Raw genomic sequence first — 26540 nt, forward strand, 5'->3', positions numbered from 1 at the left:
TGAAAATTAAAATTAGAAAATTTTTTCTAAAGCCTCCAGGGGACTTCGTTTTCGCACGAAAAAATTTTATGTGCCCTTATTGCATCCGGACCCACAATTGTTGAGTACTTATCCCACGCGTCATGGGGGTCGGGAAGGCACACCTGTGACTGGAACCAGAAAAAACTTAGGAAACGGGTTCAATTACGCGTATAATACGGGTTGCTGACACTGGGGGACGGTTAACACTTGAAAACGAAAAGAGCATGATTTTTATGTTTTTTTTCATAAAAATCGAGATATCACTAATGTTCTCGAAAACTATCACTCGTACAAAAAAATGTATCCTACAAAAAAATGTGTATTTCTGTAAGATCTACAACTGTTATTGGAAGCATTTTGCGAGATTTTACATATTGGCTGTGATAAACGCAAAAAACAACATTTTTTCATGGTTTTTCCGCGATGAAAGTCGCCTAGCCGCCAATTTTCACTATCATTTTCGTAATCAGCGCGTCAAAATACATAAGTATACGCAATGTGAAGGAAATCGTCACGTTCACCTATTCGGAACTTTATCCTTAACACTTACCGACCCTAAAAATAATAATAGTTAACAAATTTCAAAAAGTGGACATAGAGTAGCATAACTCTAGGCCGAAGAAATGTATTTATATTGAAGGTCAATCGATTTGTCTCGAATCAACTAATCTTTTCTATGGTAGGTATCCGTTTTGACTAAGGCGCAATTGAACTAAAGCCCATTTGAACTAAGCCAGTTGAATAATGCTTAATATTTTTGGCCTGTCGAAAAAAAGAAGATAGATGGGATGTTAGTTACTTTAACTGGTATAGTTAATTTCAATTCGTGGCGTAATGTGGCGCGGCGTGTGCAATCCTTGTTGATTAAATTTAAATCTTGTGATAGGCAGTGAAAATAGAAAATAAGGGAACTTGTGCTCATTAATGATATTATTATTTTTTAAAATACTTAATTAATAGATTGGCAAGGATACGTAACTATAAAAGTTTAAATAATGTAATTAGTTAATATTAACAATATTTTAAAATGGTGTAAAAATTTGAAAAATATATTAAAATTGAAAGAATTAGAAATAATATTGTGTCGAACCTTACATTTTATAACTATTCTGAAAACGTGATTATTATAAATGCTTTCTGATTGAAAACATTAAAAATCGTAGAATCTAAACTTGAAGCGCTAAAAACTAAGTCTTATTCAGACAAATAATTTTTCGCGCAAAGAACATTTAAATTATAAGAATATTTAAATTATTTTTCAATTTTTTCAAAATCTTTATCAAATCATTTCAATATATTTCAAATCTTTCTGAAATCACGATGAAATTTTATTATTCTTTTGAAATCTTGAAAATATTTTGGAATATATAAAATCATTGCAAAATACTCAAAATCTTTCAAAGGTTTTGAAACAATTTTTGAACCATGAAATATTTCTTGAATCTTTTCCAAAATTTTTAATCTTTGCAAAATCATTTAAATGTTTTCATTCGTTGTGAAATGTTTTAAATGATTGTGACATTTTCTTTATGTTATTGAAATGTGTAATATGTGAAATATTTAGAACTATTTGCATATATTTTTAATCTTTGTAAAGATATTCTAGTATATTTTCACTGCCTATCACTATCAGAAGATTTAAATTTAATCAACAAACATTGTACACGCCGCTCCACATAACGCCACGAATTGAAATTAACTATACCATTTAAAGTAACTAACATTCCATCTATCTTCTCTTTTTCTACAGGCCAAAAATATTAAGCGTTACCCTGTGGGCACGAAATTTGGCGACGTCTTTAGGACATCGTTACGACAACTTTACGACGTCCTATGTCCATGTCGTTAAGGCTTCTTTACGATATCGTAAATATGTCGTATGATCTAGCGATGCCTTTACGACATTGTAAGGACACTGTAACGACATGGACATAGGATGTCGTAAAGTTGTCGTAAAGATGTCGTAACAATGTCGTAAAGACTTCGTCAAATTTTGTGCCCACTGGGTATTCAACTGTTTTAGTTTAAATGAGCTTTAGTTCAATTGCGCCTTAGTTCAAACGGATTCCTACCCTTTTCTATTCTTATATAAACTTTAAATGACGCGTGAATGAGAACAATTTTCCTGTCAAAATCGATTTCTGAAATAATATAAATGACCATAACTTTCTTACTTTTTAGTAAACTGCATTAATATTATAGATCAGACGATTCGTCTAGAATTAAGGAATCTTTTATATTCTTGCATCAATTTTTGGATTATGTTGATGAAAAAAGTTTTACGAGAAAACACCAGGGTGGCCGATTTAAGCACATACAAAAATGCCCGGTTTCTTCCTGTTCATAAACATTTTTCAACGTGAATGAAATTAAAAAATTCGAACTCTAAAGCTAAAAAATTTTCAATTTGAAGCAATAAAAAGTGAGCTGTAAATCGTTTTAAGCAATTTTCAGCTAGAAGTATTAAAAATTGAACGATTACATTTTTTTTATAAACTGAAGACTTCTTAAATTAAAAGTTAAATTAATTTCATTTTAAAAATTCAGTTTAATTTCTGACAATTTTGGAAATTTTAAAAAATATTCTCTGAAAATTAATCTTTAATAATAAAAAGTAATTACAATTTTCCTAGTATTCTTAAGAAAATGTTCATGATTCATTTGATGTTTTTCATAATTCTGAAAAACCTTCGAAAATTTTTGTTCAAAACCTGCAAAAATCTATATTTTGTTTTAATAAAAATTTCGGTACGAATAGCCGAATTTTGTTATCATACATAGATATTTCGTTTAAATTATTTGAAACAATTAAATTTATAACATTCAAAGTTTAGTTTTTTTAATTTTGTATATTTGATTTATGATTACTGATTTTATACAAACAATGAAATTTTTCTAAACATTAAGCAATTGTATTTTTTTAATTAGAAATTTCACATGTTCGAAATTTTAGACTAAAACAATATTTTTAATTTAATAAAAGCCTTTAATTATGAATATATTATTTAGAGTTATTTTGAAATTGAAATAGTTTATAAAGTTTCAATCAGGCGTTTATATTTGTTTAACCACTAAGACTTCTCAATTGAAACAGTTTGATTTGTAACTTCATAATCTGGAAAATCCTAAATTATCAACTCATTCCGTATTGTCTTGTAAATTCAATTTGTATTCACTTCTTAATCTTTAATGTATTATTCAATTTAAAGAATCATTATAATTTATATTCACATTTGATTAACTAAAAGGGTCTTTTATCCAAAATTTTTTATTTCAAACGTTACTCATTTTTTATTCATCAAATCTTCGAAACTGCATTTTAAAATTCTTTAAATGAAAAATGTACACTTAAAAATTAAAATCCAAAATGGAAAATTTGTATGTAAAGGCTTTCGAGTTACGCATTGTAAACTGAATGATACCCTAATTGAAAAGAATAACAATTTAACTGATTATTTAAAAAAATGTTGAAATCAACCTTCGACAGATTTGTTTAGAAAAATTTGTAAAATTCCCGGTCAAAAAATAAGTTCACTGTCATTTCCCGGTTTTCCCAATCTACCGGTGAAGAGGCCACCCTGAAAAATCAATATTTCAAATATCATAAAGGGTTAAAAATGTTAATAAATATTTTCTTAATCCTTCGGTCAGTTTTAAGATATTACCCAGGAAACAGTCAGTTTCTCGAATGGCTTTTTAAATTTATAAATTATTCAAAGATTCAGCGAATTCATACGCGAGGCTATTAGATTCCTTTTGCTATTTTAGTTTTGGAGGATGTAAAGGTTTTTGCGGCATATGAGTTTGTCAAATAATAATAACGAGTAAAATTCTGTTAGAAACCAATCGGCGACAATCTGAAATTCCAGTGACAGATACGCTGTTCAAACGACTTCGTAACCTATTCATAGCGCTATAAGCCCTCCAAATTCTATTAATTTACCTGCAACCTTATTAAGTTATCGTGTTCATAAAAAAGTATGACATACACGCATACACGCACATGCGAAAAATTATTGCGAATATTGTATTAAACATTTTTTAATTAAGGAGCGTTCAGATAATAGTGGTAGGGGCGGTTTTCGAGGGTTGCGGTTCTGGTTTAAAAAATTACTTTCCTAAAAACCACGGACTTAAAGGTCATGTTATGCTTACTAATTTCTAATACCTAATTCCTACTTTATCTTTATTAAATATAAAACATTAAGGAATTGAAACTTAAACGAAAATGTTGGCAATGTAGGATTCAAGGAAGCACGACTTTGCCTTACAATTTTTACATTCTCATTCAAGAGAGTCTAATCTAATCGTTCAAATTTTCGAGCTCTGATTTTTGACGGATCTTTATGTTTTTGTCACTCACAGAGTACGAAAATTATAAGAAAATTTTTATTTTATTTTAAAAACTGTTTTAAAAGTTTCTTAAAGATGGGTAGCAGATTTACAAATTAACCAAATTAAATTTTCAATTTCGATGAAAATTAAAAAAGTTGTATACTTTTGAAAATTTTCAAAAATTAGAACATTTTTTCTGATAGAGTAGGAAATTTCATTCAATGTTTTCACTAGAAATCAAAATATATTTTAAAACTATCTCAGTCATAGTTTTAGATCAGAGCAAAATTAAAAAAGTTAGAGCTTTTTCGAAATTTAAAAAAAAATGTTAAGAGTTATAGAAATGTTCGTCAAATTTTTTGGCACACGCCAAAAAGATTTGCAAATTATCCTTTTGACCTTTTTAACTTCGATACAAATTAAGATATTTTGAAAATTAAAAAAAAAATAGAAAAAAATACTATGTTTTTGATCGATTAAAAAATATTCTAAATTTTTTAAAATATGCCATTTTTGTGTTTAACAGATCCGTGAAGTGTTATTTTTAGTATATTATAGCAAGATTTACCAATTTTCTTGATGAATTTTTCCAATTGGACACAAATTTAAATTTTTCTAGATTAATCAATCAAAGTAGAGTTATGTTAGAACTGAAGTTTGAAAGAACGGAATCAAAGCCTACGTCTTAATGTATATTTAGTAAATTTAAAAAAAGTGTGTGGTTTTGTTAACATTATATTGAAAAAACATACATAATTCTTATATGCTATTCAATTTTGTCTACACTGTTTTATTTTTCAAAGAGAATTGACTCTATTACGTAATTATCGAGCACGAATGTCGCAATGAGAATGTAATAGTCAAAGCCACAGGTAAAAACAAATGCAAAAATTTCAGTTCCCATTTATGACTGTAATTCCTCAAAAGTTTAAATCACAGCTGTCGATGTAAGTTACAATATTTATGATATTTCAAGAAATGTTGTTAAAGTATACGCATTAAACCTATGAAAACGAGGGCGACAGCATACCCGTGCGCTTTAGGCCCACTCAAACTTGGAGTGAAGCGCAGCGAGTGATGTAAAAGTGCCCGCACAGTGGGCATATTTTTTATTAAATAAATAAACCTCCATGAAACTTTGTCAAAGTTTTTTTTTCTTTTTTTGAAATTATTTCAAATTCTGAAAAACTCGACAAAACTTATTTTTTTGCAAATTTTATTTCTCAGAGCGTTTTTTGGCTTTTTAAAAAATGTCATCTAAACCATTCCAAATGTCAGAATTTCCAAAAATCATCGAATATTGAAATTACATTCAATCTTTCAGGGATTTTCTCTGGGGAAAAGGCACTCATATGTTGTTCAAACCCCTACCACTTTCCGAAGTCTCGTCGGGGTGGGAAGGTCCTCTGTGATTGGTCTCAAAAATAATGTTGTTATAGGTAGTGTTAAAACAATGTGACTTATGGTGAGCTACACTTTAAATACTTCAAGTCATAACTCTAACCTTAACTATGATTTAGTTTACAGGAACAATAATTTTTAATAAAATGCATAAAAATACCATTTTTCGTATGGAATAACATTAAATGTTTCCCTATTAATAGTTGGTTAAGAACACCGAGCTATCCATTCCAAAATTTAGGGATAAATAGCCAAGATCCGTGAATCAGCTATTAATCACGAAATTTCGTGATGAATAGCCCAGATCCTTAAATTGACTATTAATCGCGCAATTTTGTGATGGATAACTAGTTTATAGAAAACAATAATTTGTCATAAAAAATTACATCAAAAATTTATTGTTTTTGTGTCGCATTTTTCCTTATGGACATTTTGCGTTCTTTTTATTAAACATTATCACTTTTTCACCTAAATTAATTCAAACTAGAATATTTAACTTTTGAACGTTAATATAAACTAATAAAAATACACTTTTTATATTGATTAACATTTTCCGTATTAATAGGTAGGTGATAACTCCAAGCTCTTCATAGAGAATTTAATCGGCTATTTATACGAATATTTCGTGATGAATAATCTAGATCTTTGAATCGGCTATGAGTCACGAAATTTGGTCATAAATAGCCCAGATCGTTGATTTGGCTATTTTTGTCGAAATTTCTTGATTAATAGAAACGGCGAAATTGTAGAAAGCTTCAAGAGAATAATTAAATAAGGAATTTCATTGTATTACAAAAAAAAATTGACATAACTATTTTTCCACACTTCTATGTTTATACTTTTTAAGATAATTGTTTAATATTAAGTCTTATTTGAAAAACTATTTGGAAAATTGAATTTATAATTTAAAAAATGGATATTTTTCAGATGGCCCTAAAATGTGTTCTTGGTGTCATCGAGCGGAAGGAACCTGGGAACCAGGGGGTGGTTGCGTCCCTTATGGAAGAGCAAGTAGTTCCGTTCAATTCTGTAGTGAATCTTGTTTCGCCGCTGGTAGGCGAGCAGCATTCAAGAAGGCAAGGACTTGCGAATGGTGCAAACACGTTCGCCCTTCCATGAGCTTTAAAGACTTTCAAGTAGGTTTAATATTTTTTATAAACTATTCTTTAGAAAATAGGCCCATTAAGAAATAACTATCTAAGTTTTTAATTAAGTACAATTAATTAATATTACTTTCAGGATGTTTCTGAATTATTAACTATGATCTTGTCTATATCAAAGTTTGGACAGTTTTACTGCAATGCTCAATCATGCTAAACAATTTCTAATTCAAAATTCGTTTAAATTGCAGGATGGAGAACACCAACTTCAGTTTTGTAGTCAAAAATGTTTAAACCAGTACAAAATGAACATATTCTGTCGGGAGACACAAGCACACTTAGGTCTGCATGGTATCAACAATACTGTTTCCTCAACAAATCTTGGAACCGGAAATCTAATCACACCAGAGATGTGGCTTCAAGATTGTGGATCACCTTCGAGTCCTTCAGAAGAACTAATTGTTGACGATGATCCAATCACCAGGTCGTCTTCTATCCACGAAGACGATGAATCGTGTAATCGTGACGAGGATAGTAAAAAAGAGAGTGAGAGTAGTGAAACCGAAAGGTGCATAAAAGACCGGAACTCTGTCCATCGCAGGACTATTTCAAACGGAAGTAAGGATGAAGATGAAGACACAGACGTGGAGGTCGCTGAGGAAGAGACCACCAGGGCAATTATGAAAGTTTCGGAGAAAGAGGACGAATCTAACAGGCGAAATGATCAACTTCTGGATCACATGAGACACCGATTTGCGGTGCAAAACCTTTCCAAGTATAGAACTTCCATTTCACCCGCGATACGGGATCGAACTAAGGAATATGTCAATTCGACGATACATGATTCCGGAAGTTCTCACGAATCAGAACTTTTTTCAAGTGAGATTTTGCATATGAAGGACGCACGTGACATGGTGCCTAACAGAGGACGAAGAAGCATTCGACACGGGTAGAGATGTAAAAGTTGTTACATACTTTTAAGCTTTAAATTGTAGAAAAACTAGAAAATTAAAATCACTGTGAGGGTGTCAGTCATTTCCCGAGTTTCTCCCGATAAATTGATATTTTTTAGTGGCCAACTTTAAATATTTTAAACGATTTGAATGATCTCTAAACATTTTAAAAGATTTAAAAGATTCAAAAGCTTTATGATTTGTAAATAAAATTATAATTCAGAGTTGGGACATCAGATAATAATTTTTGATCATACGAATTACAATTCTGATTTGGAACAGGGAATTTTGTAAAAGAATTGTAATTATAAACTTTTCTAAATTCCACTCTTTTAAATCAGGATCATATTCATTTACGAATTCTGACTTGGATCCAAGATTTTCTTTTATTTCCTTCTTATGAATCAGAATTACAATGTTTTTCAAAAATTCCCGTTCCATGTCCAAAATGTTCTGTTTCAAGTTAAATTATAATTCTTTATGGAAACTCCCCTCCCTATAGTAGAAATTCTAATTCTTCACAAAAAATCCTGTTCTAAAGTGAACCTAAAATGAAACTTATAATTCTTCACAGAAATTTCCAGTTCGATCTAAGAATTCTTTTAGAAAAATCGATTTCCCAAAGTAAAAATTCTCATTCTTTGCGGAGATTACTCGTCCTAAACTCAAAATTAGATGTTTTTACTGAAAGTTCTGAAGTGAACCTAAAATGAGACTTATAATTCTTCACGGCAATTTCCAGTTCTATCTAAGAATTCTTTTAGAAAATTCGATGTCCCAAAGTAGAAGTTCTCATTCTTTGCGGAGATTACTTGTCCTAAACTCAAAATTATCTGTTTTTACTGAAAGTCCGAACCGCAACTTAGAATTATATTTTTTTCGACAATTTCTTGTTAAAAGTCAGGATAATTTTATTGTAATTATTTTCGCAAATGTTAATTTGAGTATCAGTTCATTCGAGAGAAAAATCCCGGTCACTGAATTAAATTCCCTATTTTCCTGATTTTCCATTCAGATAAATACCCTAGTTAAACAATCAAAAAGGAATGAAAAGTTAAATTAATTTAAGAGAGTCAGAATTCGGAAGAGATTCTAGTTTCAAGGAGTCTTATATACCTTCCAAGGAATCGGAATGGATTTTTACTTTAAATATATATTTTTTAAATAAATAATTAATGTAAGTCCTTCAAAATTTGGACGAACTATTTACAAAAACATTAATTAAATAATTGGTCTACAACGTACAGATATTGTTAAGCTTTTTTTAGTTTTATATGATAAATTTTTAAAAACTTCATCAAATATATGATCTGCAGAATCCGATTTCACGCCGAATTTGATAATACATGAATCTTTTTTCTGATTAAAATTTTATGTCTTTCCCCCGTAAAGATATTTCCTTTCAAAGCGGTTTAATTATTTAAAGTTCTACATTTCAAGAATGTAGACTCGAAGGCTATAAATTTTACTCTTCTGAAGTGGTTATTTTTTAAAGTTATTTGAGTTCCCTATATTTTTGCTTACCTTTCTCTCAAATAATAAAAAAAATGTTGACTGTATAGCAATTTATTTATGTTTTTACGCCTTAGAATAAGTGTGATTATTTGATAGAATCTAACAAGTTCCATTATATCATTAATCGCACTTTTCGCTAAGTGGCAACAAACAGGGTCAATCCAACGATGAGTTATCATCTGACTCTGTTAAATGTATTTATTTTTACTTTACAAAGCCGAATTGAAAGATTCTATCGTTTCAGAGGATTAGAAAGAATTTGAATTGCAAGAAAATCCGAAGAAATGAATTAATTCGATAAATTTCGACATTTCAGGCATGGAAGACCAAAGAGAATTCAGAAGTCTCCTTCTTGGTTACCAGAACAGTCAAATCCCCGATTGCCATACACAGCGCATTCAATACCGAGAGTAGTCCATCCTCAGCATACACCTTTCAAATATCCTCCTCAACCAGGAATGTTTGCTGGAAGAGTTCCTTTTTCAGTAAGACCACAAATGCCCTCTTTCCCTCCCCAGGCTCTTACAAACTCCCCCTCCTCATCCATTTTACCTCCTGTTACTGTTTTAGTTCCTTATCCCATACCCATCCCTATCCCAATTCCTATCCCTATCCCTATTCCTATACACATGTTTGCTAAATTCCGAAAGGAGAATGGAGAAACGATGACTAAGGCCGAGAAGCCATCGGAAAGTTCGATACCAGAAGACTTGTCAAAAAGGAAAACGTCCAGCCCTACGACAAAGATTCCTGTAGATGAGCCAGAGATAATTCAACCAATCTCGCCTTCTACTTCCGTTTTGACACCAACAATTAATTGTAACAAGGCTGAGGATATAAAAGATAAATCCGTTTGCCTAACAACAAAGAGTCCGAGACCTTTGAGGAAGAGGAGACGAATACCTGAAAACTCGGAAGATGTGGAAATTCAGTTAAAAAGAAGAATGCCTGTCTAAGAAATCTTCCAACGCCTTTAGTATTCTCTTTATATGGTGCTATGTATGATTTATATAGTTGTGCTACCGAGATCGTTTTTAATGTATAATTATATTCGTTTCTAATATATTTGCCTATCCGAACTGATCGTGAGGTATTAATTACTGTACTTGCTCTAGAAGTTTAGAGTAAGCAACTCTGTGATCAAACTTTTATCCACATTGTTTCACGAATAGTCTCAAAGTAATAAAATATTTTATGACTTTCGAATACTGCAATATTCAATCCCAAAAAACTACAAGGCTGTTTTAAAATAAAATGATTAACAGAGAATAATTTATGGCGTATACATGCAAATGTTTCATTTTAAGCGAGAGGCAGACCACCCACCAAATTTCACAAAGATTGCGAAAGATTAACAAATTTGATTAGATCTTTCCAACTATTTCACAAGGCTTTCAATGATTTTAATATATTTAAAACATTCACAAAGATGTCAAAGGACTGCAAAAGACTTCATAAATATTTCAAAAGTTTTTCAGATATTCACAAAGATTTCAAAAATTTTGATAGATTTTAATGATTTCGCAATGATTTTACTGAAATTTAAAAAGATTTCATGCACATTTTAATAGATAATAAATGTTTCAAAGGATTCCCAAAGATTTAAGAAAAATTTCATAAATATTTCAAAGCATTTCACAAAGACTGTTATAGATTTCAATGACTTCAAAAGTTTTCCAGATATTCACAAAGATTTCGAAGATTTTAATAGATTTAAGAGATTTCACAATATTCTAAAGATACCAAAATATTTTAATAGATATTAATAGATTTCAAACATTTTAAAACATTTTAAAGGTTTCACAAAGGATATTAAAGGTTTTCAAAAATTCATAAATTTCATAAAGATTCCATACAATTTCCCAAAGACTTCAAATCTTTTTCGAAAGATTTCACAAAGATTTTAATAAATTTCAGATTGCGAAGATTTAAAAATATTTCAATGCTTTTAATAGATTTTAATAGATTTTAATAGATTTAAAAGGTTTCAAATGTTTTCAGGAGATTCACAACGAGTTTGAAGATTTTAAAGAATTCAATGATTTTATAAAGGAGTATTATAAATTACGCAAAGATTTCAAAAGGTTTTAGACCATTTAAAAAAAATTCAAATATATTTTTGAAATTTATGTATATATATATATATATATATATATATATATATCATAGGTTTCGAAAGATTCAATAAGATTTCGAAGATTTTTAAAGATCTGAATAATTTTTTCAACGATTTAAGAGATTTCATAATATTTCACAGATTTCGAAAGATTTAAAAAAATCCATAAATATTTCCTTGAATCAAAAAAAATTTAAATATATCATACGAATTTCAAAGATTTAATACATGTCAACAATTTTCAATAGGTATCAGAATATTTTAAAAAGTTCAAAAATATTTCAAAGAGGTTTGACAATTTGAGAAGAGTATAAATTATTTCAAAGGTTTCAGAAGACTTTGAAGATTCCGCAGACTTCAAAGACGTCACAAAAGTTTCAAAGGCAGCAAAGATTTGAATGATTTCCATCATTTAACAAATTTAAACAAATATTTTAGAAAGTTCAAAATATTTCAAAAGGTTTTCAGAATATTTCATCATATTTCGCCATCTAACGAAGGTTCGCACTCAGAAAATATTCAAAAATCAAATATAGTGAAACAATTTTATTTGGGTAATCTTCTATTATACAGACATGTTTTTATAAACCCGTGACAAAAGTATTTCAGAGATTAAACATTTCTTCGCTCTATGCAATAATTATAGAAATTTTCACCGTTCGCTTATTTTCATTGGAATGTAATACTAAAATGATCTCAGATGTTAAAGAGAAGTATCCAACAAAAGGTTAAAGTATTTTGCATTATTAAACTGAAACATTACATTTTAAGATAAAACTTCTTCCTAAGACAAACAAGTCTGCGTCTGAAATTCGTGTTTCCTCTTAAATGAATAATTATCCAATGTTTCGTTTTACAAATACTTGGAAACCTGCACAGCCTTAATTTGTTCACGCTATAACTTATCTCCTGAGTCACTTCACTGACAAGCCAATGTTAAAAATTAGCAATTAATTCTCTTTAAGTTAATAAAAATAGATTTTTATGAAACAATTGACAGACTTCCATATCATACACGAGGCATAAAATCGGTCGACGCAGGAACTTTATATCAATCTAACCTTCGACCAATTATCACCAATTCAGTCATTGCGTTTGCTCTCGACTCTTGTTTATGTAGAAGATTATTTCTAGTCTACGTAAGGCAAGAGACTCACGCTTTTGTAAAGGGGATACTAATCTTTGGCTCTTTGTACTTTTTAACCAGTTTCATAGAAAATAGATTTGCGAAGTATGGTTAATTGTACAGGTCCCAAAGAGATACAACTCCATCTTTACCAGCTGCAGCCATTAGACCCTTGCTGCTGTAAGCCTCGACTTTACACCCCGAATATGCAATATCGTAAATACTTCCACGGTGTTGATCCAGAACTGCGAGGGGTCTCAGTGATCTCCAGGAGAAGATGCGTAGTCGACCATCCCAACCTCCGGATGTAAACACTCTTGAGTCCGGCCTTGAGGCCAGAACACCTGTCCCTTCGTTCTTGATTGTCAATACAGTTTTGAGATTCAGAGTCAGATTATTCTTTATGTCAATGACCTGGGATAAAAAACATTATATTTCAATGGAACTCTTGGAGGCGCATGGATATTCCTTAAATTTTATTTTCCCTGACATTCTTATGTCAATTTGCCTAATTTTCATTCTTCTCAATTAACATTTGCATAATTTTTAGGGCTTCGTAACCCTTATGTTTTCGGTCAGGTGTCCGTCCGTCCGTGTCGTACCTTTTTTAAAGGATGGGAAGTGAGGGGAACCGTGATGAGGGGAAGGGAGAGGAAATTGAAGGAGGGAAAGTGATGAGAATTGATCCAACTACCGACTTTTAAAAAAATGTTGAAATTTAACGTAACCTATTTAATAATTTAGTTTCAATTTATGAATTGCTATCAATTCTAGGCAAATTTAAATTCAACCCAAATTGTTTTTATATCGAAACACATACCTAACCAGTGTAGAGATTTCAAATTTTTTATTTTTTTTCTGAATAAGACTTGTAATAAACCATACAAATTTTTGGATTAGTATGTAAAATTAACATAATAACATCTTCATGTTCTCTGCTACTTGTTTCTTCAACTGAAAATTTTCACATTAACTTTTTTGAATAGACTCGATTTTCTAAACCAATCAGATATAAGGATAAAAAGCACAAAGGCAGAAAGATTTTTTATGTGGTGAGGGAACTCGCCTAACGCGAATCTCAGTCCCAGAGTTTTTGCGATAAGTGGGAGGGTACTGTAAATACTTTCAATATTATTCTTCTGAATAATTACAGCGCCCCAAATATGACACAAAAATAAAAAAAACTACATTTTTATGTATTATTGTAACATTCTAGAAATTTCCGTGTCTTTTTCATACAAATAATTACTAATGGACAATTTGAATATTTACCATAACCTTTTAAAAAAATTTCAATTGTTTAAAAAAATGTTAATTATTTAAACAATTATTTTTGCTCAACAAATGTAAAAAAACAATCGTATTTTCTGATTCAAAAGTAATTATTTGTCATTGTTTGGAGTAGTGCATTTTTCTAGTGACATTGTGTAATTATTGAAATAATTATTTATTGTCTATTTTCAAAATTTCTAAAAATTGAGCCAGATATCAACTTTCTGTTTAAATTAGTATCCTATGCTACGTTTTGCTAAATAATTACATAACTTTGATACATTTCTTTTAATGTTTAATAAATTTATATTTATTTAAACAATCCTAACAAAATGATATCCTTGGCATATCCCTAGGATATCTCGGCAGGGTATAGGATATCCTGAAAAATCTCCCAAAAATCACCCGGGATATCCTTGGCATATTCCAAGGATATCGAGATTTCCGTCCCGTACGATATCCAATCAATGTCGTGTGTGGAATATACATAATTTTGGCAATGGAATCCAATATTTCTGAAATTCATATTTATTAAAATAAGTAGAATGCCTGAAAACATCAAGCTTTACAAACATCTGTTTGAAAAAGAAACACTTTGTACAAATCTCGAATATTCGGTTCCTTTCAAATTCCTATCTCAGTATAATTAGCAAAAAATTATTAATGCGAATAAGTATCATAACCAATAACAGCCTACTTACAATAAAAAATAATTCACTCCCTAACAATTTAAAAGTTGGCTGTTATTTTTCCTTGTTAAATCTAAATTGTGCAGTTTAGAGATCGCGCGTTCATTTATACAATATATAGGACAACTGATTATAATTTCGCACGAATATTCGAGTAATTGTTGATTTTATTTAAAGTGTCACTTATTACTGCGCGATAGTTTTTGCACACTAACAACCATGATGTGATTTACCCGGAAATGAAGTTAGAGCGAACTTTACTATTATTGCACTTTATAATATTATACTTTGTATCAAATCTGCGGAAAATAGCTAATATTGTTAAATTATTTCTTATTTGAATGATATCATTGAATATAAATATAATTGCCGGTAGATATATTTAAATTTCCAGTAATATACTAAATTATAGAATTGGGATATCTTGGGAACATCTTTGGCATATCTATTTGGGACATTAATGGGATATCCTGAAGATATTCTGAGAAATCCTTGGGGCATTCCAGGGATATCGAGATTTCCGCCCCGTAGGATATTATTTGCGATATCTCCAAGATCTCCTCGGATATGCCCACGATATTCTGGGAGATAAATGGGATATCCCGCTGATATCTCATGCTGTGAGGGAATCTTTATTTGCCCAAGCATTTTTTTCGATATCGAAAAAAATTAAATTAAATAGAACACATACAATTATACAATTATGGACATACAATTATGTTTCTGACTGTATAGTATATAGAAAGAATGCATTTACCACTTTTTAATTGCTTAAACAAATATAATTTTTTTAAATAATTACTTCTCCAAAAATACTTTAAAAATTGTAATTAATTGTATGTCTTCTATTTTATTTCATTTTCTTCCGCTATCGAAAAATAACTGCTTGAGCAAATAAAATTTTTTTAAACAAATAGAAAATTGTTAAACATTAGCAGATATGTATCAAAGTTATGTAATTATTCAACTAAAAGTAGCATAGGATACCGATTTGAATAAATGGACATCTCTGGCTCAATTTTTAGAAGTCTTGAAAATAGACAATAATTAATTGTTTAAATAATTATATGTTTTTAAAAAAATGTACTAATCCAAAAAATGACAAAATATTGCATTTCAACCAGAAAATACGATTATTTTTACATTTTTGGGGAATAAATAACTGTTTGAATAATTTACATTTATATAAACAATTGAAAATTGTTTGAAAAGTCATGGTAAATATTCCATTTGTCCATTAGTAATTATTTGTATGAAAAAGACTGAAAATTTCTAAAAAGTAACAGTAATACGTAAAAATGTAGTTTTTTGACTTTTGGGTCATATTTGAGGCGCTGCGGGGAGGCTGAGGGTGAGTTGGAAATGAAAGTTATTACTGTGGTTTTATTTCGTAGACACTTCTCTTAAATCCTTAAAAAACATGACACGTTTCAATGAAACCCTGGGACATGAGTTCAATTTTTCTAAAATTCAAAATTTCCCCTTGTAAATGAAATGGGATTTTGAAGAGCCCATTGCCAAGTGCTAATATTCGAATTTAGAAAAAAAACTTGTAAAGTTTTTAATTGAAATTGTTAAAAATGGAACAATTTCAGATTATAATTTTAAAAATGGGATCATTCAAAATCAAAACGAATTGAAATTATATTAATTTTAAATAAAAGCGGTCAAAATTTGATAAGTAAACAAATTTCACTTTTCAATTTAACTAATTTTCAAATTGACGCGATTAAAAAAGTTGACAATTTTCAATTAAAAAATAAATTGAATATTAAAAAGTCAAAGCTTCTAAAATTTTTAAAGTGTTATCACATACAAATATGACAATAAAACACGAAAATTGATGCAACGAATTTTTCTAAGATGAAACAAAGCATTGTCATTTTCACCATTCAAAATGGAAAAATTCTGGATTTTAAACTTTTAAAATTGAAGTATTCTAAAAAAAAAAAACTTTCAAAATAAAATCATTTGAAAGAGAAACGTGAAAAATAAATCTACTGTGGCACGATAAAAATTAAACTAATCCGAACCTTATTTAACACTGAAGAAAATTTTAATTACAAAGCATTGTCATATTAAAACTTTCTTTTACTTAAACCTTTTAAACATTCAAATATATATTTTAAGTAATTTTAAATTGCTCAAAAATTGACAGTTGAAAATTTTTTAATTATACTTTTCAAAAAATTCAGAACACTAAAATTGTAAACTTTCTAAATTGAAGAAGTTCTTCAATGATTGAGGTATCAACTTTATATAACTCTATTTTGATCTATTCTAATTTTGAACGAAACTATTTCTTATTTTTGATCTTTAAATCGTTAAATTTTTAACACTTTATTTAAAATAATTATTCATACTTGAAATGATTGAAAATAAACAAAGTGAACAAATATAAAACAAGATCGCTATGAATCCAATTTTTTGAATTGTACAATTTTAATCCTTTCAATTCGAAATCATTTTTTTTTAGTTGAGTTACAAATGTTCAATGTTTTGAAACACTTACAAATGAAAAAGAATTCAATTTTCAATGTATTTTTCAAAAATCTTCTCATTGTTAAGGTTTGCATTTGACCAAATATTTTCTTAATTTATTTAAAAACTTGTTTAGTCACGAATCCTTTAGACTGAAAATTGTCACTTTATTAAATCTTTTAACTTATTATTCTACTATTTCGTAGAATGCAAAAAACCAGACATTTTTTGACGTTTAATATTGAAACCACACAATATCAAACATATTACAAATAATCGAATCCGACTATCAAGGCTTTCAATAACAAATTTTGCAATTTTGAAAGATTTAATAGTAAAATTGCAAAAATTTTAAAGATGATAAATGCTATCAATAACAATTATATTCTTTCTAATTGGAAACTTTCATGAGTAAATTCAAATTTGAAGTGTTAAAAATTAAATAATTACAAACTTCACTTAAAACTTGGATTATTCTTTAATTAGGATCTTGATTCAGTAATATATTGATTCAGTAAAATAAAAGTTACGTAAAACAGTATTTCGAAACAATAAAAATTATGTAAAATGACAGTTCAGCAAAATAAAAATTATAGCATATAGTGATTCAGTCAAATAAATGATGTAAAGCAGAATTTCGGATGAATAAAAAAATATGTTAAACAGCAATTCGGTGAAATAAAATTGTAATAAAAAGTGAATCGGTAAAATGAAAATGATGTAAAATAGAATTTTGAAATGATAAGAATTATGGAAAAATGAAAATTATAGCATATGGCGATTTGGTAAAATAAAAATTATTTCAAATAATATTTCGGAAGAAAAATAATGATGTAAAATGGTGACTCGGTCCACGATCTTCGTTAAAATAAATATTAAGGAAAATAGAATTTGGAGAATATTCATGCACATTTCTTGAAATATTGTCTATGACTATTTCTTAAACTTTGCTAATTTTTTAATAGAAAAATACCTCTAATTTATCAGTTGAACTACCCAGAACTCCAAGCTTGAGAGTCTCATCATAGTCAATCGTAAAAGGACATGGTGCGACTTTCAACCAAGAGAGAATATTTTTCATTTTCAAATCCCATAAAGCTATGTCACCACTCTCGTAAGCTGCCAGTATCAATGTTTTATCTTGAGTAAGAGGCTTCACAGCCATTAGTCCTCCGACCTGCTTTGTTTCACATTCAGGCAATTTTTCTGGATTTAATTCCTGCTCTACTTCGGTGGTTGTTTGTGAAAATAAGCCGATTGAAGAATTCTTCAGAGGAACGAGCAAGATGTCCTCCGATAAAACTTTGCTCCTAAACAAAGAAAGGTTTCGTATAGAAAATCATGTAAAGTTTTCGAAGCAAATGGTCGATACGCGCGGCGTAAGCGTCATAAAGATAAAATTTGGAATGAAAAACAAATTAGTTATTAACTTTTCATTACGCCACAATGATTATAACTCTTATTATTTGTAGTCAAATAGTGGTTGCCATCAGTTATTGGTATAAACAATTATTTTTAAAGAAACTGAGATGCTTTTAGAAAACTCAAATTCGTAATTGTGTCAACAGGTCGTTTTATTTGAATTTTACATACAGGAAGTACTATTTGCTGCACTTTCTTTTAAAAATTAAGGAAGATATTATATTTACTTTGAAAATCCGTTATTCTTTCATTTTTAATTTTAATTATTTTTAACGATAAATTATAACAGAGTAATTAAAAATCCGATTACGGGGTGTGTAATATCTGTTTTTTGTTTTTCTTTTTCAATGTGAAATACGAAACTCAAATAATATTTAAATATATTAATTTAATCATACAAATAATTTTTTAATCAATTTAGATATCACACAACTTAAAATAGGCGACAATTTTAATGTCACTGAACCTTCATTCGAAATTAGCAATTAGAATAAAACTCGATTCATTTTCCAACATTCTGTTATAGATTTTACAGAAAATCTTATGATGAGAAAACGTTGTAAGTTGTATACGATTTACAAAAGTTTCTTTATTATAGCGAGAACATTATGCATTTTTCACATAAATGTATTAAATTATTTAATTTTTTACATCAAAATTTTACTTTTGAAGTTCAACAGTAAGAAAAATGTAATATTTATGTGCAAGATGAAACTGGGAAATATTCCAGATCTATAATGTAACATTTTATTTATTTAAGGCAGAAGCGTACAACAGTACTTCAGTTTATATTTAATACGAACACAATTAACCCTCCGTCACATCGATTTTTTTTACTTGCGCGAGAAAACAAATAATTAATTAATAAATCAACTAATTAATTTATTAATAAACTAATCAATTAATGAACTACGTAAGCACAAAAAGTTTGAAGTTATTATTAATTAACATTCAAAATGGTATTTTTATAATATACAAAAAATAACTATTTTTCTATGTTCATTGCAGTATTTACATTTAAATAATTTTTGTGAAAATCAAAACTTACCACAATCTATTAATTTTTTGCTAGTTCTATTAAAAATTTTCATATTTGATTTCACATTTATATGCTTCAGTTGAAATATGAGCTATTTGGTTGAAAATTTGTGTCTTTTATTGAACCTTTGTTTTTTTGTGGTACAACATTAATGTTCTTGGTAACTAATTCACCTTTTTAGTTAGAAATTCATTAGAAAATAATTTAATTGAAAATTTATTGATCATATTAAAAATCCATCTATTTGGATGAAAACTAGTTCTTTTTATTAAAAATTAATTTCTTAAACTGAAGATTTAAATATTTGTTGAAAATTCATCTATTTTGTTTAAAATTGCTCTTTTCTTGGTAGAAAAATCATCTTTTGGGTTAAAAATACAACTATTAAATTAAAAATGCATTTTTGTTGTTGTTGACGATTCATTCATGTATTTAGAAATTAATTTCGTTGCTCGAAAATTGAACTATATTGTTGAAAACCCCCTTTTTTTGCATTCTCATCAAAGAAGGTATTAGATTTATGTAAAATTTGACCCCCACCCCAATTTTGTCAAATGTCCACGTTTTGAGACCCCCTGAATCCGAAAAACAGGTTTTTACGAATATATCTGTCTGTCTGTGAACATGATAACTTTTGAAAAAATTAATCTATTAGATTGTCCTTTGGTACACTCGTTTAGTGTCCTTAACTAAAGGTCAAGGTCGTTAGCCAGCCATTTTGAATACAAATTCAAGAAGGGGGCACATTTTGAATATTTTTGAGACCACTTTTTTAAAAATTCAAAGATTCTCTGTACGGTTATTCATAGAATTCAACAAATTTAACAATTTATCCTAATGACTTTTTTTGAAAAATCAAAAATTACTAAACTTATAGCATTTTCAAAATCCAGAAAAACAAACAAAAATTAACAATTTAAGCCAAACAACGCATGATACGAAAAAAATTCTGGAAAAGAAAAACGTTGCTTTTTGAAAGCCCCACAAGATTATGACAAAAACTTTTTCAATTTTGTCAAAAAGTTGAAAATTCAAAATGTAATCGTTAAAAAAAATGTTGAAACCACATTTTTTCAAGATATAAAAATTCTATTCACGGTTCTTCATAGTACTTCAAAACTTAAACAATTTATCCTTCTGACTTTTTTTATAAAAAGAAAATGATCAGAGTTAGAGCATTTTTAAAATCCAAAGAAACAAACTAAAATGAACATTTTAAGCCAAAAAACGCATGATATGAAAAAAAGTCAAGAGAAGAAAAACTTTGCTTTTTGAAAGCCCTACAGGACTATGATAACATCTTTTTTTAATTTGGTCGAGAAGTTGAACACTCCAAATTTGATCGTACCAAAAATAATGAAAAATCCAAAAAATCCATTTTTTGGTCAAAATATGCAAGATACGAAAAAAATGAAAGAGCTCAAATTGCACGCCCTGGAAAGAACTACAAATTAAGAATGAATCACTTTTCGATATAAGCTACGAGAAAAAATGAGACAAAACTTGTTCCTCCAAAAAAGAGCTACAATTTTTTATAGGACAGTTAGTTTTTGCTTTAGTCGCAAAAAATAACATTCTACATAAAAATACTAAATTTGTTTGAAAAAACGATACAAGGTATGAACTTGAATTACCAGACAAAAGTTGCTCGCCTAAAAAGATCTATTAATTTATTATTAATTATTTTTCGACAGGACGAGTAGATTTTCTTTTAATCGTAAAACATAAGATTAAAAATTAAAAAATTAACTTTTTGGAAAAAGCACAGAAGAGACGAAAGAGGACATAGGATCCTATATAGGACCCTGTTTAGGTTCCTGTATTAGACCCTATGCAGATGCACAGTAGTTTTTATTTAATCGTAAAAAACAATATTAAAAATAAAAAATTATAAAAACAAGGAAATAAGAATTAGTATGATTCAATTTTTATGCATATTATGAATTGTAATGATATACATATATTCAAATGATACATGTTTCAGAGCAGCTTAGAATACAATTTAAAGCAAAACAAGAAACAAATACAAAAATAATCATGATAAATACAATTTGCTTTTTATTTTGCAATTTCTTAATAAGTAATCCCCGGCAGAGTTACATAAAAAATGTATTATAATTGATATGAAAGTGTTGCGTATAATGTAGAAAAGTTCACAGGTTGGACAAAATCGAGTGCGAAGCACGAGATACCTGATGAGAATGTGTTCTCTAAAGCCAAAAGAGCTTTAACAAAAGAGAATTCAAAATCACAAAATTACAGTTGTTGGTCCGATCACCTTTGATTTTAAAAAGTCTGTGTCCGAATGTGGAAGAAATGCAAAGACTAATCGCGGAGTGCGATTGCCCTCAGTCGCGTGCCGTAGGTGCGCTTAATCTCTCGAGCTAAGCTTTTCAATTTAAATAATGCAATTAAATGACTGAAAAAGTGGCAATTTATCACCTGTTGAAAAAATATAACTTTTGATTGATATTTGGTAATAAAATTACTGTTGCTCATGTCAAATACAAATTTTAATTCTGCTAAATATTTGTGCCTCTTTGGGAAAAATAAACATCTTTATATTAGTAAATCTGACATTTGTATAAGTTTTGTTTGGCACATAAATGTGAGATTCTTTGTCATTGTCCTTCAACTTAAACTAAAAGTTTTAATTATGTGTGTGAATTTTGCAACATTATGATTGAGTTTTTTAAATGACCCAGTCGGCGTCATTAAGGAAAAGCGGCAATGCTAGTGACACAGCCATTTTTTAGAGAAGCATTTTCATCAATATTCTTATAAATTAGAAAAAGTTTAAATCAAACATGCATTATAAGAATCAGTGGGTGTTTAATTTACAGTTGCGAAAGTGCAATATTGTAAAATTTCTATCTGAGTTTTTAGATTGATGGATTTGGATTTTTTCATAACGACAGAAAATAAAAAGTCATCAACAAATTATCCAAAAATTTAAAAATATATTTCTTAATACAAGATTTTATTCATTAAATAAAGGGACGATAAAAAGTGGAAAGTCCAACGAGAATTAGGGAAACATTTTAAATAAGAATCTTCTCAAATATTTGAAATATCATTAATCAAAATATAACTTTGTAATTTCATATGACATTTATCCCTGTCGACCTTATAATAATTATAAGAAAAAAATACATAATAAGAATAACCTTCTGACTGACATTCTCATTTAAGTGAAATTTCCAAATGTTTTTCTTTTCTACATACGAATGAAATGTCTATAGAATTAAATTTTTTCGGTAAGAATGATGGCATACTTGCAAAAACTAGTGGCTTGGGTCTCAAATGTTTTGTCTAAAATCCAGTTTGATCCATTCGCATTCCAAATGTTCAGAGCACCCCCCTTTCTTTGTGCTACTAGACGTTCGTCTCCGAAAAAATTTAAAGAGAGGCATTGGTCGTCACTTGCAGTCAGCCTAGAGGTTTCACGATTCCTCTGAAAGGAATACAATAGTGCACCACGCTTCTTTATTTTCAATAATAACACTAGCAGTTTCTAAACTTTACAATTTACAAAGTGATCTTTTGACCTTCTTTTGTGGTAGATTACATATACTTATTATTTAATATGTTATTTGTTTATACCTTTAGATCCCAGATGTGAATTTTACCACTTTCGGTTCCAGCATAAATGTGTTCAATATATGGTGAAACTCGGAATAAAAGGCTATGGACGGGACCCATATCACTACGCAGCAAATAAGCCGGATCGGGAGGAAGAATTGCCATTTTTTCACTGATCACAAATTCTTTTTTTCTTATTGAATAAGCCGGAAAACTGTGTACTGGACGCCAGTGTGGAAGACGGGAGGCTCACGACACGTCGCAGAGAAAAGTAACTGAATATCTCAATTTGCGTCGAACTACTTGCTCATTATTATTGAACTGGATGCAGGGAATGACGGAGAAACTCACACGTATCAAGTAAAACTGGAATTTATCAATTTTGAGGACTGTCAAACCATTTTTGGAAGAGCGCGTCGGCCGGACCTCCCGTCTTCTTCTTTTCTTCCTTCATTATGTTTATTATAGACATTTGCCCTTGATTTGCGTGGCCGGCTTTCTGCAGAGTTGTCAACAAACAAAATGACACCTGTTTTCTTTGTCACGTAATATATTTTGTACAAAAAAAATCCATTAGATTAGATGGAATTAAAATACTCTTTTATTGAAAATATTTATAAATATTTGCCAAAACTGTATACAATATCAATATTGTCATTTTGATAAAAAACGTCACTGGTTGTCACATGAAGATCAGCCTTTATAGGCATTTCATGTTGTGACATCAGCTCTCAAGATGTCTGCATGCCGAGGGTCAAGTTATAATACCAAATAATACGACTGTTACGAGACACCAGAGTGTTACCTCTTTGATTACGTCGTTACATCCTGTGTGAAAAATCATTTTTTGTTTTATAGCGAAGTCGGTAGAGAAACATTCTGTCTTACCATTACTAGCATAGAAAAGATTTAAAAATATTCAATAATTTTAGAACCATGAAAAAAGAAGCTATTTTACAATTTTGCAATGATTGTATGACTTCCTCAACATACTTTCCCTTTCTTTATATTCGAAAAAAATAATCCTGATCCAATTCACGAAAAGGCATAAATTTGTATATGTGAAAATGCATCACTGCTAAAGTGACGTACATCGACCTACGATAAACTCCGACCCCTAGGCCGACGTGGCCAAATAATATCTTTGACTTGACTATTCCAAGCCAAAAACGTAATGTTTAAATAATTAAATATATGTGATTCAGGGCGGAAGATTAGACTCATCAAGATTAGACTCATCGTGATTTCGTTCAGAATATTTTTTAAGTAGGAAGCTTAGAAAATATTTCAAGTTTCATGGCGATTTCGAATTGAATTATAACGTGACATATTTTGTTACTTTAAGAAACATAATATTTAATAAGATTTAGATTGTTGTTTATTAAATAAAAGTTAATGTTCTAAGTAAGTTAAAAAAAATAATTATTCAATTTCATTTATTCGCCTGTATGCCTGCAAATATCACTGCCAGTTTCGCGGTAGTCGATTTTGAAATCGACGCGCCTAGCGCTAACCCCCCTCAACAAATGATAATCACAGTTTTGTTTTTCAACTTTATATTTTTTTCTAATCCGCACCATCGTACAAAAAATGAGCTTTACCAGTAGAGCCAAACCGCGCCTCCTCCCTGTAACAAATCAAGAAACAGCAGAACCCCCTCCCCCCGCCATTTAGCGCGTCAAGATGTTTATAAACACGGTGTACCCACTCCTATTGGGATCTGAAATACAGCGATACGCTAGCTGGTGGCTAAATTTGGAACTAAAATAACGGGGTCATTTTTAAAAGGCTGTGTGCTATTCCGGTGATATTCAGAGTAGAATATAAATCTATTTTTTGCATGCTACGATTTAAATTATCAAATTAAAAAAAAGTCCGATAATACAGAAATAGACGATCTAGGCATGAAATTCAGTCAGAGGAAACGCAAAAGTAACAGATTTTGCTCTGTTTTCGGATGTTCAAGCAAGGCTAGAAAAAACCTAGATGTTAGGTTTGATCTATTTCCCTTGCCTAAAAAGGTATAAAAGTGGGTCTGAAGAAATGATCGATCGGAGAAAGCAAGGGGAAAATGTTCTAAAACTGAAGAAGGGAACCTCAAACATATGTGTGTTTGTTCTCTGCATTTTAAACGTGAGGATTGCTCCTTTCGAACAGATAAGTTCACATTGATTTCTAGAGCAAAATATATTATCTAATATTTTGAATTTATAAATAATTTAAATATACCATTTGAGTCATCTTGATTGTCCATAATTTTATTTTATAACCTCAAAATTTTGACAGGAACTAATTACAAGTTCCCTAAAATACATGAAGCAAAATCGTTTTTAATTTTTACACATATCGAAATTATTTTGAAAACTTAAGTTTTGCCTGGCTGAAGTTTTTTCAGAAACTGCTAATAAAAACTTTAAAATTATTATTAGAGTGAATAATTTCTTTCTTTATGTATAAAAAAACATGCTCAATTATTATCTGAAAATGTACTTTTTGTAGATGCAGTGCAGGAAAAAGGTACTTGAAACTGGTACCGCAAACCGGACGATTGTAAACAAAAAGCAATTAGCTTTATGCTCGTTTGATCATCCGGCTGTTTTACATAAAATAATTTGTGTCCAGCGTGTAACACCTTTTCTTCTTCCACAAAATTTCTACACGAAGGAGTGGATAACGTAAATTTACAAATTTCAGTAATACTAAACGACATCTTTGACATACTAAGCATGAAAAACGGATCCTCCTTCTGACGTCATGATTTCAGATCCTAATGGGAAGTGGCGAAAAAATTGTAGTAACTGCTATGTCCCCTAGATGGCGCTCGTGTGAGTTCAGATGTAACACGCGGAGCCGAATTTGGCGCGGAATTATCCCGAATTTAAAACTTCAAAAATTTCGCGTTGATTTATTAAAATAGATCCTGTTCGGCTCCGTTGGCTCGTTACCGCAATTAAGGGTTTAGAAAACCAAACCCTTCGATGAAACTCTTCTTTCTGAAAACGGATAATTAGGCAACCAAAATGAACCGACAACTATAGATTTTGTGATATTAGATTAACCAAATGAATTTATTCAGAATTGCGAATTGTACAAATTTGCCAGAGAACCGGACGCGTCGGAGGGCAAGATTGCTTCTCGTCTCTGACTTCGGCGATGGGAGTTTCGGTACCGTCGTAGCGGTCATTAGCTCCCCCCTCTTTCGTGCTTTCTCTCTGTTCTAAATTACATTTTCTCTCTATCCCACTCTAAATATCCCTACTCTTATTATGACTAATAATTGGTCGCCGATTTCGATACGCCTTCTCATGTGAAGAACGCACGTGCCCTAACACTACGCCGGCTACGATAAAGCCAAGTCCGCTCATAATGTTTACGTTATAGTTCGAAGAACCGACTGCCCGGAGGTCTTAATCATTTCAACGAAAACCAAAATGATTCTCCCCTCGGTTCAGTGTAACGATTTTCTGTCGCCAATTTGATAATAAATA

The 26540-nt window shown here is 29.9% G+C and overlaps 2 protein-coding genes across 7 annotated transcripts in view; one reads left to right on the forward strand and one right to left on the reverse strand.

Annotated features, from left to right (window-relative positions):
* LOC117172160 (sine oculis-binding protein homolog B) overlaps window positions 1-10554 on the forward strand; it is a 62882-nt gene extending 52328 nt beyond the window's left edge. For all 6 annotated transcript variants that reach the window (XM_033359968.1, XM_033359971.1, XM_033359965.1 and 3 more), the window contains exons 4-6: window positions 6685-6893; window positions 7109-7806; window positions 9642-10554. In XM_033359968.1, coding sequence (XP_033215859.1) covers window positions 6685-6893; window positions 7109-7806; window positions 9642-10281 — 1547 coding nt within the window. In that variant the 3' untranslated portion in view covers window positions 10282-10554. The remainder of the gene's footprint in view (window positions 1-6684; window positions 6894-7108; window positions 7807-9641) is intronic.
* A 1420-nt stretch (window positions 10555-11974) lies between these two features.
* LOC117171644 (guanine nucleotide-binding protein subunit beta-like protein 1) lies at window positions 11975-23714 on the reverse strand. The gene is made up of 4 exons (XM_033359137.1): window positions 23074-23714; window positions 22746-22924; window positions 17983-18319; window positions 11975-12981 (listed from the first exon to the last, which is right to left on the reverse strand). Exons 1-4 carry the CDS (start codon window positions 23215-23217, stop codon window positions 12679-12681), a joined length of 963 nt encoding a protein of 320 aa, XP_033215028.1. The 5' UTR covers window positions 23218-23714; the 3' UTR covers window positions 11975-12678.
* Window positions 23715-26540: the final 2826 nt, after the last annotated feature.

The sequence above is a fragment of the Belonocnema kinseyi genome, chromosome 4 (assembly GCF_010883055.1).
Source record: "Belonocnema kinseyi isolate 2016_QV_RU_SX_M_011 chromosome 4, B_treatae_v1, whole genome shotgun sequence".
NCBI lineage: Eukaryota > Metazoa > Arthropoda > Insecta > Hymenoptera > Cynipidae > Belonocnema > Belonocnema kinseyi.

Bases quoted from the DNA above. Each gene is read 5' to 3' on its own strand.
- LOC117171644 (XM_033359137.1), bottom strand. From the start codon at position 23,217: ATGGCAATTCTTCCTCCCGATCCGGCTTATTTGCTGCGTAGTGATATG. The intron at 22,925-23,073 runs GTATAAACAAAT...TATTCCTTTCAG, and splicing joins TTCACATCTGGGATCTAAAG to AGGAATCGTGAAACCTCTAG. The intron at 12,982-17,982 runs GTATTTTTCTAT...TTTTTATCCCAG, and splicing joins GTTCAACTGATAAATTAGAG to GTCATTGACATAAAGAATAA.